Below are 17,643 nucleotides of genomic sequence, written 5' to 3'. Positions count from 1 at the left end.
CTTCTCAAAACTAACCAACCAATATATATAGAGATGAGCAAGGCGGTGGGAGACATCATCAACTTGGAGAGAAAGTAGTATATCAACATGGCCACCAAGTTCGATGACATATGTAATGATGTCATATGCAAACTTGGCCATCAAGTTTAATGACATATGTGTATTTAGTCATCAAGATAATGTCATAAAAACTTGATGAGCCAAATTTGGCTCTAAGTATTTTAAAATGTTTTTAAAATATCCAATGATTAACCTTTCAAGGATACTTCATCCAATTCTAAGTGTCAACGATCGCTGGTCAGTATAAAACCCAACCAAATGAGTTGGGGTCGAATCCCACAGCGACTGATATGTGTTTAAGATTCAATGGTAAAGTGTGAACATGATCAAGTCAGTCATAGGAATAGACATTATCGAATGAAAACATAATTTAAATCAGGGGGTGACACAAATGTCAAATAAGTGGGTTTTGGTTTCAATTATCAACTACAACAACAGCAAATAACACAAAAATATCAATAATGAGACGGGTTCTTGGGATGTGATTTGATTATAGGATAATGTAGACAAATAGGTAATTGCAACTGTTAGGAAATAGCTGTAAATTAGTGAATAAGCTAGACTATAGAGGAGGTAAACTTTCTCTCAAACAATTTATCCCGAATCAAGTTGATTTCTCTCGAACATCAACAAGCATGCAAAATAAGAACAACCTACACTTTAGTCCATTCACTCTCTTGAGCTGAATGTGTGGAAAAGGGTTTAGGATTCACTCTCTCAAGCTGAACCCATGACAACCCAATACCCACTGACCATTAATCAATAATCTTAGTTTTAAAACATCTCTCTCTCGCAAGCCAAAAACACAAGGGTAGAACTGCATTTGCAACTACAATTCTTAAATTGAACCACAATTAATAATTGAAATCACTTCTAAACAACATTTAAACGCAATACCCATAAACTAAATCAGTCCATAATCACATAATCACACCCCAATAATTGGGGTTTTAGCTAGACATCATAAAAAGATAAAAATCTTTACCAAACTGAGTTTCCATCAACTGGGTAAGATTAATTTTGTCCTTACAATATTCCAAGTCGAAGAATCTCAAAGACCCATTTCCAATTTCTCAAAAGTGGAAAACTTCAATTCTCCAAAGTTTAGGAAAAACTAGAGAAAACTGTAATAAAAAATATGAATATAATTTTATGATTGATAATTCCTCTTCTTTCTAAATGTTCAAAAATGTATTTATAATCGCCAAAAATGTGCTGCGAAGAGTCACTCGGCGAAATAAGTCGGGATCGCCGATCCACTCGGCGATTCGCCCTTTGGTCAATTCCATCGCCCTTTTGCCTTGGACTTCAGCATCCTCGAGATCTGTAACTTTGAGCGATCCAACACTGTATCACGGAACCACTCGACAATCTGCTGACATCTCCTTTTTCTCACCGACTTGGGTCTTTCCTTCAGGGCTTGGCACACTGGAACTTTAGGCGGTCAAGAAGCCGTTCGGCGACTCACCAAGTGGACTTGGCGATCACCAAGCTTACTTTTCTTCATTCTTTCAGCTCGCTTCGTTCCTTTTTGCAAATTAGTGTCCTTGCTTTGTTCCTCAATCCAAATACCTAGAAATCAAGGATTTTACATCAGTTATTGGCACAAAATAAGCATTTGAGGACACTAAATCTATACAAATAAATCCCTAAATGAGTCCAAATCTCAGACTCATCACACCCCCAACTTAAATTTTTGCTTGTCCTCAAGTAAAACTCAAGTTCAGCAGTTCAAAAAGGATGTTTCAATCAGTGCTACACAAGACTCAATCATGAATGCACACAACAAGACTCAACTTACTTATGCAAGGATCAACTGTGCACTCAAAGGTTCAAGTTGTGACTCACCATTACCAACGATTCTCAAGTTCACATTACTTGCTTCAAATGCAAGTTCAAGCTCAACAAAGGTGCTCAAATTCCCTCACAGAAAGAATGATTCCATATTCACACAATTATTCAACACTTTATAGTTCCAAAATCACATACAACTCTCACACTCACAAAGATGAACACATGCATGACTTCAACCATAAGTTTGCCCTTATTTTCCAACCAACACTTGTTTCAGCACACTCAAGATAAAAAAAGGTCTTTTTAAGGCTTATAACGGGGCTGAGTGTAAAGGTATAGTCACTTAGGCTCAGTGGTTGTTATCCTCATGAAATGTGGTATGAACAACTTTCCTTCCTTTTCTTCAGCGTTTTCATTCATGCTCAAAATTTACCCCATTATTCACTTCCCATGGACTACTGGACACCCTATTTCCTTTGCAACTTTCATTACTTCATTTCACAACTTTTTCTTTCTTTCTCTTTTTCTTTTCTCTTCTTTTTTTTTGTATGGAGAGGTTCCAAATACTCAAAACCTTGGATCAAAGGGGGATTTATTTGCACTTCTTGATTCACCTTCTCTTTTCACCACACCCCCAACTTAGGCTTTTGGCCTAAGTTGGCTATTCAAATAAACCACACTTAATGAGGATTATGGGTGAAGGGATAAAGAGGTGTTACAATTGCATCAAGTTCCTTCCAAGAAAAGGGTAAGGCTCAAAGGGTGTTCAAGCAAAGTTCACACTCTCACAAGGTAGGCTACAAAAGAGGTATAATGTCAAATTGTTTCACTCTTCAAGATTGTTGCCTAAGATCATTTCAAGAGCTTGCATCACCTAGTCAGCTGGACCAACGGGGCAAATTCTAGGTGTCATCACACATGGTTCATAGTAAGCTCATCACACAAGGCATTGACACCAATATCAAACAAAACTCCACACTTTCGCTAGTGTGCAATGTTCATCACAAGAGACTCATTCGATAACCGGCTAGTCACAACGAGATGCAAAAAGTTCACATATTGTCTATGCAATTTCATTTGGCCTCATCGTAGCCGCACATTTATTTTTGTTCGATTAAGAGCACTATTCAAGTCATCGGTATTGATCATAACCGATACTCAAATTTGCACAAAAACAGCCACAATTAACACAACAAGAGGTTGCAAAATTTTTTTGGGAGGGTCAAAACCATTACATTCAAAGCAAGGAGCCATAAGCTCAAACATCCACAAAACAGTGCCATAACACAAGTTAAACACAGAAACCCAATATATACAAAAATAATAATCACAAGAGGTAGGTATGGAAATACCTCACCCCACCACAAATAAAAAGCAATTTGTCCTCAAATGCAATAAAGTACTAAAAATCAATAAAAGTGGCAGAGAGGTAGGTAAAGAGGAATCCTGTCTACACTAAAAATCAATAAAAAGATTTTACATCAGTTATTGACACAAAATAAGCATTTAAGGACACTAAATCTATACAAAAAAAGCGCTAAATGAGTCCAAATTTCAGACTCATCATCCAACAATCTCTTATATATTTTAAAAAGATTTTGAAATAAAGAACTAGACTTGCTTAATTTTGTATGATCAAAATGTAATAGATTTAGTGTCTTTCAAACTATGAACCAAACTTAGACCGATAAAATTTAACTTATAGAATTATTGGTGAAACATAAAATTTCTATGAACCTATTATTCTTTTGTAAGTCAGAGATTCTACCAATCACAATTTAAGCCTCATATTTTGTTGTTCAACGCGGTTTTGCGCCAATAAGCTATGCGCGTGCCTGGTCATTCATGAGAACTATAGATACTAGGTCAAAATCTCATAGAAGCAGCTTCACTCCACTTCTCATATAGGTGAATTCATCAAGTGTATACTGATTTAAATACACCATCCATAAAGACTATGAATTCATTAAGAGTTAATAACTCATCCCTCATAATTAGTAGTAGTTCAAGCACTCTTTATTAGTACGCAATGTCAATATCAACTTGTTATTACCCACATGAACTTACTTCATGGGATCTCCAATCAAGCCGGATCTGGTGTATCATAAGGGATTTGCCTTTTCTATTGATTCCTGCGAATTGGATCAAAAACAATTCTTGAATGAGGCCAGGGATGAATCGAAAAAGAAATCTTTATTGGTTCTACCTCCTATTTTTTATGAAGAGAATGAATCTTTTTCTCAAAGGATCAGAAAAAAATGGGTCAGGATCTCCTGCGGGAATGATTTGGAAGATCCAAAACCAAAAATAGTGGTATTTGCTAGCAACAACATAATGGAGGCAGTCACTTAATATAGTTACCATCTCTATTGACAATCATATTGGCCTTAACCCCATCTCTTTCAAGGATTGTAGAATTAATTTTCTTCCCACAGGTTTAGTCAGTGAATCGACCGAATTCAGTTCTGACTTCACACAATCAATGGAACTTACTCCATCTCTCAGCAGCTGTTTAACGACATCATGTCTCAATTTCATGTGTCTGCTCTTACAATTGTAAGACTTATTCTTCACAATAGCAATTGCGGCTTGACAATCACAGTGTATAAACACATGAGGAAATTCATCATTTATTAAAGGGATATTCGCTAAGAAATTCATCCTTTATTAAAGGGATATTCGCTAAGAAATTTCTTAGCCCTTCAGCCTCAGAACCAGCTAGCTCCAGAGCTACAAACTCTGACTACATAGTCAATCTAGCAATGATCGTTTGTTTAGCTGATTTCCATGATAGTACCACCACCTAAGGTGAACACATATCCACTAATGGATTTTGTCTCATTTGAATCAGAGATCCAGTTAGCATCACAAATGTAGAAGGAAATCCACTATACCTGATACCATAATTCATGGTTCCTCTCAAATATTTCATTAGTCTATTTAATGTAGACTAATGCTCTTTATTGGGATTATGAGTATATCTACTCAGTTTACACATAACATAGGCTATATCAGGCCTAGTAAAATTCATTAAATGTATCAAACTCCCAATAATCTGAGCATACTTAGACTGAGCAACTCGTCACCTTTACTCTTTTTCAATTGAGAGTTAGCATCATAAGGAGTGGCCACAGGTGTCACCTCCAAAAATTCAAACCTTTTAAGAAGTCTTTCCACATAATGTTCTTGTGACAACATTATACCATCTTCAGTCCTTATAAGTTTTACTCCCAATATCATATTTACTTCACCCAGATCTTTCATATCAAAATTAGTAGACAAAAATGATTTGATACTCTGTACAATATTCAAACTTGTACCAAATATAAGCATGTCATCAACATATAAACATATTATCACATAATCATTGTCTACCATTTTAGTATAAACACATTTATCCACTTCAATAGAAGAAAAAACGTATTTCATCAAGACTTGATCAAATTTTTCATGCCACTGCTTAGGAGCTTGTTTAAGGCCATAAAGATAATTAACTAATTTAAAAACTTTATTTTATTGTCCAGAAATAATACATCCTTTAGGCTGAACCATATAAATTTCTTCTTCTACATCACCATTTAAAAAAGTGTGTTTACATCCATTTGATGGATAAAGAGCTTATGAATTAATGCTAAGGCAATTAAAATTCGAATAGAAGAAATTCTTGTCACTGGTGCAAATGTATCAAAATAATCAATATTTTCATTTTGAGAAAAACCTTTTGCTACTAACCGAGCTTTATATTTATCTATAGATCCATCAGGATTAAGTTTCCTTTTGAAAATCCATTTACAGCCAATAGGTTTTGCACTAGGAGGTAGATCAGTTAAAATCCATGTATTATTTTTCATAATTGAATCAATTTCAATTTTTATTGCCTCTTTCCAAAATTTAGCATCAAAAGAAGATATAGATTCAGAATAAATTAATGGTTCACTGTCAACAAGAAAAGTTTGAAAATCATTTCCTTAAGAAAAATATTATTTTCTAGGCCTTTTACTCCTTCTTAGTTCTTCAATATTAGAAATAGACTCACTATTTGTTTCAGCAGGTACATGAAATTTTTTATCACATAGTGGAAAAATATGTTCAAAGAATTTAACATTTTTGTCTCTAGTACTGCAATCAAGCATATCACTCTTTAAAGCAAGAAATCTATATGTAGCACTATGTTCAGCATATCCAATAAGCATGCAATCAGCTGTTTTAGAACCTATTTTTCTCTTCTTAGGTTCAGGCAAGAGAACTTTAGCAAGACACCCCACACTTTTAAATATTTTAAATTAGGCTTATAACCTTTCCACAATTCATAAGGTGTTTTGACAGTTCTTTTATGAGGAATTCTATTTTGTAAGTGGCATGCAGATAATATAGCTTCACCCCACAAATTATTAGGTGCATTAGAACTTATTAACATAGAGTTCATCATTTCCTTTAATGTTCTATTTTTCCTTTCAGCTACTCCATTGGATTCGGAGAGTAAGGTGGAGTTACTTCATGAAGAATTCCTTCTTCTTTTTTCCACAAAAGGCATTTAAGGATAAATATTCTCCACCTCTATCAAATCTAATTCTCTTGATTTTTCTACTAAGTTGATTTTCAACTTCAGTTTTATAAGAAATAAAGGCAGTAAAAACATCATTTTTATTTCTAAGTAAATATAACTTAGTAAATTTAGAAAAATCATCAATAAAAGTCACATAATATCTTTTACCACCTCTAGTCAGTGTTTGTTTTAAATCATCTAAATCAGTGTGAATTAAAGACAATAATTCAGTTTATCTATTTACTGAAAAACATAACTTTTTAGTAGTTTTAGCTTCAGCACATATTTCACATTTATTAATATTATTTGAATCTAAGTCAGCTATCAAACCAAGTGATTGCATATTTTTTATATAAGAGAAATTAACATGTACTAGTCTAGCATGCCATAAAGAAATAGATTCAATCATGTAAGCAAAAGTAGATGTTTTTTCATTCACAACATCACAAACATTAAGTACAAAAAGTCCCTGGTTGCAATAGTTTTTTCCCACAAACACATTATTTTTTGTCAGTATGATCTTTTCAAATTCAAATGACACTTTCACTCCAGCTTTATTAAGCAAGGCTACGAAAATCAGGTTTGCACGCATTGTAGGAACATATAGCACAGTCATAAGGGCTAAAGTTTTTCCTGAAATAAGTTTCAGGAGCACTTTACCCTTACCCAAGACTTTAGTAGTTCTTGAGTCTCCAAGGTAGACTACTTCATTGTCATCCCCTATTGATGTATAGGAGACAAATGCTTCTCGATCTGCACAGATGTGCCGAGTAGCCCCAGAGTCTATCACCCATTCTTTTATATGTGCTACAATGTTTACTTAAGAAATGACAGCTGCAATAATTTCATTTCCTTTAGCTAAATTAGCCTTGGGAGGATAACCCTTTTCCTTGTCATTTTTTATTTTCTTCCTACACTGTGCGGCATAATAACCTGATGTTTCTCAAGTAAAATAAGAGTCTTTCTTTTTCTTAAAATTGAGATTATAAGATCTGTAACCTTGAGAATTATTAACATACCTTTTGTTGTTCCTACTTTGATCTTGTACTAAGTTTGCTAGCAGTGTTGATTCCTTTGCTTTGAATGACTCCTTTTTGCAGTTTGTTGTACCATAAACTTCTGTTAGAGTGACTGGAATAGTAACAACTTTGGTAGCACCATCATAAATATTATTAGTAGTATCAAGACGTATATTATTTGTCATAGATTCTTAGATTGTTGGATAATATAATAGATGGGGAAAATATGATATTAAAATGATAATACAATAATTAGGATAAATACTACTACAATAATATTCTTAAGTAATATATATAAATAATACTTGAGTCGTGCTAGGCACTGTCCTAAGAAACTATTTCAGCAATGTGAAATGTTTTCCCAGGATTAAACAAGTCTTCTCTAATTAATTAAAAGATACATGAATCAACAAAATATAAATAATGCAAAAGAAATAAGATCGAGAGAAGATATTAAGAATTAGCTAAGTATTACTCCTTATCTTGGTTTTCTCTTCTCAAAACTAACCAACCAATGTATAGAGAGAGGAGCAAGGCGGTGGGAGACACCAATAACTTGGAGAGAAAGTAATATATCAACTTGGCCACCAAGTTCAATGACATATGTAATGATGTCATATGCAAACTTGGTCATCAAGTTTAATGACATATGTGTATTTAGTCATCAAGATAATGTCATACAAACTTGATGAGCCAAATTTGGCTCTAATTAATTTAAAATGTTTTTAAAATATCCAACAGAATGTTGAAGGGGATACTATGTGTACATGTCTTAGCTACAATATTGCATAAGCAATATGATCCACGTGGTTTTATTTATTCATGCTACTCTAAAGAGAGGTACTTGATGATTTACTCACATTTCATTCAATCCATGAATAATATGTCAATGTGGTCTAAATCAAGAGGATCTATGAATAACATGTCAATGTGATCAAAATCAATAAATCCTCTTGTTGCTCCATCAGTGATCAATAAAATTTCAGGCAGACCTAGAAAGTTGAGAAGAAAAGGGTGGGTGAAACTTAGGTATCCGATAAATTAACTAAAATTGAAATAACTATGATATGTACTCATTACCAAGTTAAAGGTCATAATAAAACATGATGTCATTTATTAAGGACCAAAAGAGTTGATTCCACGGCTAGAAAATAGAGAGTTGTACCTAATTCGACTATTGCAGATTAAGTTCAAGAAAAGAAAGAGGAAGTTCAAAGATACCTTACTATTTTGTCAATTATTTTTCAAATTTAACCAACTAACATTATATATATTACCTTAATTACCTTAAAATCATGAACTCCTAACTTGAATGTTAAATTACTATAATATCCCTAACTTGTGACGTTTTAGATGAGTTGTGACTTTTCTGATAAGTTGTGACTTTTTTCAAAGGGTTGTGATTTTTAGATGAGTTGTGACTTTTTCAAAGAGTTGTGACTTTTCCAAAGAGTTGTGACTTTTCCAAAGGGTTGTGACTTTCTCGGAAAGGTCGTGACTTTTCAGATAAGACAAAAAAAATACTTTTTTATACTACCCTTTATTGACTATAAATAGAGGGATTTCCTCTTATTTTCAACCACAATTTTTTTAATCTTCTATTCGTCTTCTTCTTGCATTTTAAAATATTTCGTGTGATTTATTGTCATTAGGTGAGTTTGAAGTTTAGCGGAATATGAGGTACCACAATTCTGATAAAGTAAATTGTTCTATCCTAAGAGGGTATATTCCTTAACCTCGAGTACTTGAGGAAAATAATTTTGATGATAGAATAAAACAAAAGGCTTACTATATACATTAGTATGTAATGTTCCAATATATGAAGTTAACATAATGTAGTCCAATATTTGTTTTGGTTAACAATTTCTCTTGTGATGTAGATATATGCTTTGAATATCTTTTTCAAAAATTATTAAACTTCTCAGAGTTAGAGAATTGTCACGATTTGTTTTCTTGATGTTCAAGACAAAATAATGACTTTATTTATCAATGCTACTTATGTGATTTAGATTGTCAAGAAGTTTGCTTCAAAATAGTTATTATTATATATACATTGCCCTTTTGTTTTACTGATTTACTATTTCTTAATATTTAAGTATTTTAGACGAAGAAAAGTTTATATGACTTGTAATAACGCCAGTTGAAGTTTGTATTAGTTTATTTTTTATTGTAGTCTAAATTCATTTGTTTTTGTTAGCAATTTCTCTTGTGATGTAGATATATGCTTCTGAATATCTTTTTCTAAAATTATTAAACTTCTCAAGAGTTAGAGAATTGTCACGATTTGTTTTTTTGATGTCCAAGACAAAAGAATGACTTTATTTATCAATGATACTTATGTGATTTGGATTGTCAGGAAGTTTGCTTCAAAATAGTTATTACGATATAAACATTGCCTTTTTGTTTTACTAATTTACTAATTCTTAATATTTTAGTATTTCAATGAAGAAAACTTCATATAACTTGTAATAATGTCAGTTGAAGTTTGTATTAGTTTAACTTTTATTGTAGTCTAACTTCATTTGTTTTTGTTAACAATTTCCCTTGTGATGTAGATATATGTTTTTGAATATCTTTTCCAAAATTATTAAACTTCTCAAGAGTTAGAGAATTGTCACAATTTGTGTTTTTGATGCTCAAGACAAAATAATGACTTTATTTATCAATGTTACTTGTCAGGAAGTTTGCTTTTTACCCCATTAAAGTAAGATCTATTTTTGAAAAAGACACTCAAACTTTGTGGGGGTCCTAATACACCCCTTAACTAGATTAATGTGAAATTATTGAACCATTTTTTGATATTTTATAGAGAGTGTATATCACTCGCTTGAAGAGCGTGGAAACCAAAAAAAAGTAAGATTAAACTTTTCTTTTGCAATATTTTTTATTAACTATATAAATATTCTTTTATTTTACTGTTAATTTTTCTTTCTTTCTTCTCCTTCCCGAGCTTCACCATTGAAGGAGAGCTTGAAGTTTTTTTTTTCTTTTTTTAATCTCTTTTCGTTTTTCATTTAGATTGGATTTCGACGGAGAGATTTAATTGTAACTAAATAACACAATCTCAGTACATAAATGAAAATGCCTTTTCACTGACAAAAAAAATTCATTGATAACGGAAGCAACAACAGATTTTTTGTTTCATCCTCAGATTTCTTCTCCTCCTTCGTGACCGGCTGGGGTGAGAATCTTCGGGAAGATGATGGTGACTTCGAAGATAGAATCATCGGCGTTATTTCAATTAACCCTGATCAATTTACGAGGGCTGAAATCCTGTGAAGACCAAGCAAAAATAATCTCATCTGCGTTCGGAGAGAGAATTTTCGTTTTTCAAATACAACCCATGTTGATCTAGAGCAAAAATCAAAGGCAAAACACACAAAAAGAAGACTTTGATAGAAATTTTAATTTGAAAAAATTTAATTTTGAAAGAGGATTTGATTTTCCAGTTTTGGTTTTGATTTTGATTTAGTGTTGTAAATGGTGTTGTAGCATTAATGGCGGCCACTCCACAAGACGAAGAAGACCAACAAATGGGGTTAAGCATAATTGAAGAAGAAATAAAAAATAAAGAATTAAAACTAAAAAAAAAACATAAATAAAAACAAAGATTAGGAAATTATATAAAATTGACAAGTGACAAACAATAATTGGTGCGTGTTTACACCTTCGTTTTTATAAGTGGGATTAACTGAAAAATAAAATATTTATATCACTTTAAAATTATTTAGTGGGGTACTAGGACCCTTATAAAGTTTGAGTGTCTTTTTAAAAGAAGTGTCATAGTTGAATGGGGTGATTATGTATTTTTTTGTTTTACTAATTTACTATTTCTTAATATTTCAGTATTTTCGACAAAGAAAAGTTCATATGACTTCTAATAACGCTAGTTGAAGTTTGTATTAGTTTAATTTTTATTATTTATTTAATAATTAATTTTTATGAGATAAATATTTTCATGAATGCAAATCTCTCTCTCTCTCTCTCTCTCTCTCTCTCTCTCTATATATATATATATATATATATATATATATATATTTGGGTAGGTATTTATATATGTCACGAATGTATTATCAAGTTAACAAGATCTTGTAACTTCAAAATATATTATTTTAAAACTATCCGAGTTCCTTTTTAAAAAAAACAAACTCACAACAAATGTGAAAATATATGAGTATATATGAATCACTTAAAATTTATCATTAACAAAATAAATTTTATATTCAGTAATATGGAATAAACATTTTCATTTTGTCCCTACACTAAATTAAATCTAATAACTATAGAAAAATATTAACATTAATTAAAAGTCCTATTTGTTTATGTAAAGTATAAAATTTATTAGAAATTCATCTATTGCACATTAATCCTTTAGTTATAGCATTATAATTTATAAATTCTCTTAGTTATTACTAATTATTGCAAATGCTATTCACACCCTTTTACATTCTTTAGTTATAATTTTATGAATTTTCATAGTTATTACATTAATTATTTCTATATTTCATCTTTCCTTATATTAACTTTTGACCAATAATTTTTCATATTATTATACTGTTACTTTATGATAACACGGTATTGTTATTTTTTCTTGAACGAATCATGCTTGATTGAATAAATTAAAAAGTATTTACAAGTATAAGAACTATATCTTTGTTGGGTGTAAGATAAACATGTGATTATATATATGATTTCACATCTAATATATTCTTTAATTTTAATTTTTAGTTTTTTCAGTAAAAATAAAAAGGAAACCTTTCTTAGTTACTATGGACAGTCAGATTACTAACTTTGATTTATGTACACAGTCAATCAAAAGTTAAATATGAGAGCTAACAAAAGAAAAAAAGTCATCTATTATATTATAACTTATAAAATAAAAATTAATATACAAAAATAGTTCTAAAAATTAAAATATAGTTGTTCTCCACATGTTCATATGACATCTAAACAGATTAAGTGGAATACACATGCAAAGCACATCTGGTTAGATGACAAGAAAATACATAACAAATATCGTCTATAAAGTAATATTACTGAGATACGACTAATTACATGATTAAACCTCATCAAATTGAAATAAATATATTCATTATTGCATTTAACAAATAATTTTTTTCATTGACCATCTTCATAAGTTCGTGTAAATAAAAGATATATATGACGATCCACATTGAACATTCACAAAAAAATCTGCAATATTATTTTGTGCAAAGCTTATTATTTAAATCTTCACTTAAATTTTCTAAATTAATAATCACATTGCATGTGTCGAAAAACTAGTATATATATATGTGTGTGTGTGTGAGATTCTACTGCGCAACACTTAATTGGAAAAAAATTGGACAAGGTATAATCATCTGTATAAAGAGAAGTTCCCTCCAAAAAACTAAAATCTTTTTCCTCTTCCTTTTTATTAATAAAACATCTACTACCAATTTCGAATAACAGCTTTGCTAAACACTAAGAATACCAACAAAATATCATATCACCCAAGATGATACGCATCCACTGATTCCATGTCCTTTGAAAACTTTATAAAAAATTAACCTTCAAGAAATTTTCCTCAAATGGGATACATTATACTATTATTTTACCTTAAAATATCAAAATCCACACAAGTAGTAACGGACAAAAAATGCCACAAAATTAAAAAATAGCACTATCCACATACATGATAGTTAAATTGTCTAGTGCAGTGCCATACAAACACAATAGTAACAACATATTCTATTCAGCCTAAAATATTCCTGTAAGCAGATTCGCAGCAGTCGAGATGGCTGCTCCTGTGATGGCACACTGCACCACCTGTTCATGAGAACGTTCTTCTAGTGTTAAAGACAAAGCTGCACCAGTTATTGCTCCCGCCAACGCGCTATTTTTCTGCAACGAGAAACTTTCAATACTTAGGAAACCTCAAAATAGTACACAAGAAAAATATGCAGAACAACTACAATTACTACATTCCCACGATGGTCTCAACAAGGGTTGGCCCCAGATAGGTTCGGAGCCAACGGAAAACTTAAGCTTAGATTTCTCACAATATAGATTTTGTCTAGATGAATAATCGAGGTGGTGAAGTTGCTTTTGAAATGAACAACACAAATTCCACATGAACCAACAAATTCATGGACCGAGCAGAGAGAATGACCTACAGGAAATACTCATCCTACTACTAATGAATTAGCAACAACTAGACAACATGAAAATATATGATCATATCATGCTTCAGCAACCAGAAAAACTGACCCAATCGTGAACACCGCATGCCTCTTTCAATCCATATGTAAGTCCAGAGTACATCCCCGCAGCTAGTCCTGCGGAAGTTTAATGTAAATGATTCATGCTCAACATCCCTGGGTGAAATATACATGTGATTTATGACTGTAATGTATTGAGTTTGAATGTCACATTTGCAAAGAGAGAAAATTACTACCACAACCAAGTAAAAAAAAATTTTAAAAATCACTTTTCTAGTGAAATCGTATTTAAGATATTATTTTGTGGTTAACCTATTTCATATATGCAATTGGACTAGCGCATCAAGTAGGATCAACAAATCATGAAACTATTTCTACTAGATAAGTGGCAATTCCCTAGCATAAAGAGAAGATACGACAAATGTGTTAGTTGAACCATTGTATTTTGTTTATAATATGAAAGTCCGTCATTCTAGCCTGCCTTTATGTACATTGTTTAGTTTCTATCCTCATCGTTCTCTATCAGAGGTTAGGTCCATGTTTCTCTATGCTTTTGCAACTTTTTTGATTTATAGGACATGGGAGGGGTCAAGTCTATCCCCACGGCGTTAGGGTGATGGCTTAAATAGAGTCATCTTCCAATAAAATAAAATAATAAATAGATATATAAATGGAGGAGTCTTTTGTTCTTAAAGGAGAAACAAATCACAATCACTTAAAACTCAAATTGCAATAATCAGAGAAAAAAAATGAGAGAGTAGGCTTACCCCATTGAACAGATTCTTTTCCCGTGCTCTTTACCTGAAAAGGAATGCATAAGTTGGTATTCAAATTAATCTGATTACAAATAGAAATCAATTTATAACCATATTTTACACATCTTCCAATGACGATTTCATTTTAATCCACAAACAAACTGGAAAACTCACTACCCACTAATCTTCTTGTCCATCCAATTAGAGACACGGGCAGAGTTAGGTAGGTCCGAAAAAAATTACACTGCTTATATAGGTTAAAATTAGCTTTAGGTATATATAGTAGAAATGTTGAACCCCTTTCGCTTCTTGTGTATGTACTTTTTCCATATTTTGAATGCATCAACATAATGTAAACAGTTTTAAAAAAGAAAAGATAACAACAGAGGAAACATTATCTTACCAGGGCCTCAACTGACTTTCTATTGGTCTCCCCTGCATCCAATATTACAAGAAAGTGAATAATAGTAGATTTTTATACATTCACAAAATTTAACTCAAAAATGATATGTAGACACCAAAAAGACTTGAGGGAATAGTAGTATTTAGGGGTAGGGTATTGATTGTCAAAATGGCAATGATGATACAATTAGTAGAACAACACAATGGAATATTACTTTACTTACCTCTAAGGTCTGGAAATCGATTCTTCTTGGGACCAGTGATCTCTGGTGGTATGCTACTAGTATCTCCACCGGTACCTAAATCAATCAATTCAAATTAAAATACTAAACTATATACTCGCAACCAACAAAAATAAAAAAAGAAAGAGAGCAAAATTGAAAACACCTTGAATTTGACACAAATTATTAGTTTACAAATTTTAAAAACACCATTTTACTTGACTAATTAAATTTAGATATACCCCGGTTTACCACCCCATGACAAACCATCTCTTATGTGGTATAGAGAGCCCTCGCAGGAGAGTGGAACTCTTAATGAAAAGTATTGAAAAACTTAACAAGGGAAGTGTATTTCATTCAGGTTGAAAGATCAATCGGAGGTATATAATCAAGTTTAGGGGTATTTTTAAGCTATCAATAATTTGAACTAATAATTTGTCTCTCAAAAAGAAAATAAAATAGGCTTACTTTCAGAAGCAGTAAAATAAGCCTCACGAGCAACAGCTTGAACAGCACCAATCTGATCATGAAAATGAAAATACACAAATTAAATTATAGTTATTGTGAAAAGAAGAGAAATATATGTATTATATTATAATATACCCCAGCAGCTTTGACGAAACTTTCAGAAATACGATTAAGAAGAGGATGTCCCAAATCAAAAAGTCCTCCCTTATCAAATCCATGAAGCAATGATCGACTCTCCAAGTTACTGCTCATTTTCTTTGCTTTTTTTAACAATACAAACAAAAAAACTTCTTTTATTTTTTGCAAAAAGAGAGAAGAACAAACAAAGCAAAATAATTAAAAAAGTGAAGTGTGAAGGAAGGGAGAGTTTATAGGGAAAAATTGTATGTATTGATGTTTGGAAGTGACAAGATAGGTACGTGTCCATTTTTCTAAGTTTTGAAAATTGTGAACCGGTCTTCGTGGCAAACTTTGAGGTTTGAAACAGCCCCAACCTTAATGTTTTCTTTATTTATTTTACTGATATTGAATCCTTGTTGTCACTCACCTTTTACTATTTCTTTTTCATGATTTTATATCTTCTGTGTGTGCTGATACGTGACCTATAAATTGAAATCCAAGAAAATTAATATTTTTTTTCTTAATGTATACTACTTGCCGAAATGACATTATAATTAAATCTCTTTAAATCTATCTATACGTAACAGGAAAGGCAAAAATTGTCATGTGTCACAATCACAAAAAAAACATAATCAATCATTAGCTTAAATTAATTATCTGAATTTAAATTATTATATAAAGACAATTGTTTAAACGTAATAAAATTTTTGTTTCCTTTTCCTTTTATAATTTAATTTAAACATTTTAAACTTTTTATGTTTTCCTTTTATTGCTTTGGAATGTCAATTTTAGTTTGGATGGACTTTTAGTTTGGATCTCGAGATTTCCAGACTCATTTTGAGTTACCCTGTGGCTTTTTGTTAAAATTGAGCATTGGGTATGTGACCTATATTTCATCAACATGACATTACTTGGAAGTTTTTACATCTTCGTTCAGTTCAAAATGTCGAATAACATAGTTTGTTTGCGTGCACGGGGTTCTAAACGAATCTCGAGCCCCTGTTGAGAAATTTTCTAAGCTTTAAGTTTGAGGTGGTGCAGCCATTGCTCGTGCACCACGTCTTACTCTTCACGTTCACACGCTTGCTTGGAGTCGCATTTGTAAAGTCGAATGAAATTGGTCCTCATGGTCGCTAGCTTGGCATCATTTTTGCGACGACCAGTTTATTGGTCTTCGCATTCATGAGCCTTGACCATCGCAATTGCGATGAAGATTTAGTGAACCAAATAAAGGATTAACCATCGCAATCACGATCCTCGGAGTTCCGCGATCGTGATGAGCAAGTGGCTGGCAGTTTTATTCTTGTTCAACATTAATTTTCAACCTTCATTTCTCAAATAGTTCCTTTCTTTTAGAGCTATTGTGAGCTCAAATTGGAGGAGTATAAGAGAGATTTGTTGAGAATTGCTTGGGAATAGTTTTAGCACGTTGCAGGATCGTTTTTCTCACCTTTAATCTGTAAGTTTTCATTTAATATATCATTTTTAGCTTGTAATGGCTCTTGTTGAGCTTATTTCTTGTTGGGTTGGTTTGAGACATTTTACAGCTCAGATTGCACACATTTTCAGGGCACAAGTTTCTTGAGCTAGTTGGGACATGTTGATGAAGTCAGTCTTCCTTGCATGGGTCTCACAGTAACATTTTAGACCCAAATTTGATTGTTGCTTTATTGGTGTCAAAATGATTGTATCGATGTCGGAATCACAATTTTGCTAGTGTGACATCATTTAAAGGTTGCTTGGAAAGAAAATTCTTAGTTTAGAGATTTGAAGTATGTTTGGCTTCGAGGTACGGTATGCCTTACTATTCTTAGACTTTGCGTGTTGGTTGTTCTAACGTGATGATTTGCCAAGTGTTAGGCTAATATTTTAGCATGATTCCTTGTTNCTGGTCAAACTGGCTTAAAAGTCAATTTTTGACTTATTAGAGTATTTGGCAATTATCAAAGTGACTTATTTTAAGTCAAAAATGACTTATTTTAAGCCAAAAGCTAAAAGCTAGGGGAGGGGAGCTTTTTTTTTTTTTAACTTAAAAGCCCTTTTATGTTGACCAAGTAT

The 17,643-nt window shown here is 32.0% G+C and overlaps 1 protein-coding gene across 1 annotated transcript; it reads right to left on the bottom strand.

Moving 5' to 3' along the window:
- Positions 1–12,983: 12,983 nt before the first annotated feature.
- LOC125877290 (outer envelope pore protein 16-2, chloroplastic) lies at positions 12,984–15,797 on the bottom strand. Its single transcript, XM_049558629.1, has 7 exons — positions 15,601–15,797; positions 15,466–15,517; positions 15,001–15,075; positions 14,778–14,809; positions 14,387–14,420; positions 13,669–13,736; positions 12,984–13,302 (listed from the first exon to the last, which is right to left on the bottom strand). The coding sequence occupies exons 1-7, from the start codon at positions 15,715–15,717 to the stop codon at positions 13,159–13,161; spliced, it is 522 nt and encodes a 173-aa protein (XP_049414586.1). The 5' UTR covers positions 15,718–15,797; the 3' UTR covers positions 12,984–13,158.
- Between the last annotated feature and the right edge of the window lie 1,846 nt (positions 15,798–17,643).

The sequence above is a fragment of the Solanum stenotomum genome, chromosome 1, assembly GCF_019186545.1.
Source record: "Solanum stenotomum isolate F172 chromosome 1, ASM1918654v1, whole genome shotgun sequence".
Classification (NCBI taxonomy): domain Eukaryota; kingdom Viridiplantae; phylum Streptophyta; class Magnoliopsida; order Solanales; family Solanaceae; genus Solanum; species Solanum stenotomum.
This window is presented reverse-complemented; position numbering and strand designations above follow the sequence as displayed.

Coding starts and splice junctions, on each gene's coding strand:
- LOC125877290 (XM_049558629.1), bottom strand. CDS start 15,717: ATGAGCAGTAACTTGGAGAGTCGATCATTGCTTCATGGATTTGATAAG. Junction 14,810..15,000: donor TCGATTTCCAGACCTTAGAG/GTAAGTAAAGTA, acceptor TATTGGATGCAG/GGGAGACCAATAGAAAGTCA. Junction 13,303..13,668: donor CATGCGGTGTTCACGATTGG/GTCAGTTTTTCT, acceptor TTCTCGTTGCAG/AAAAATAGCGCGTTGGCGGG.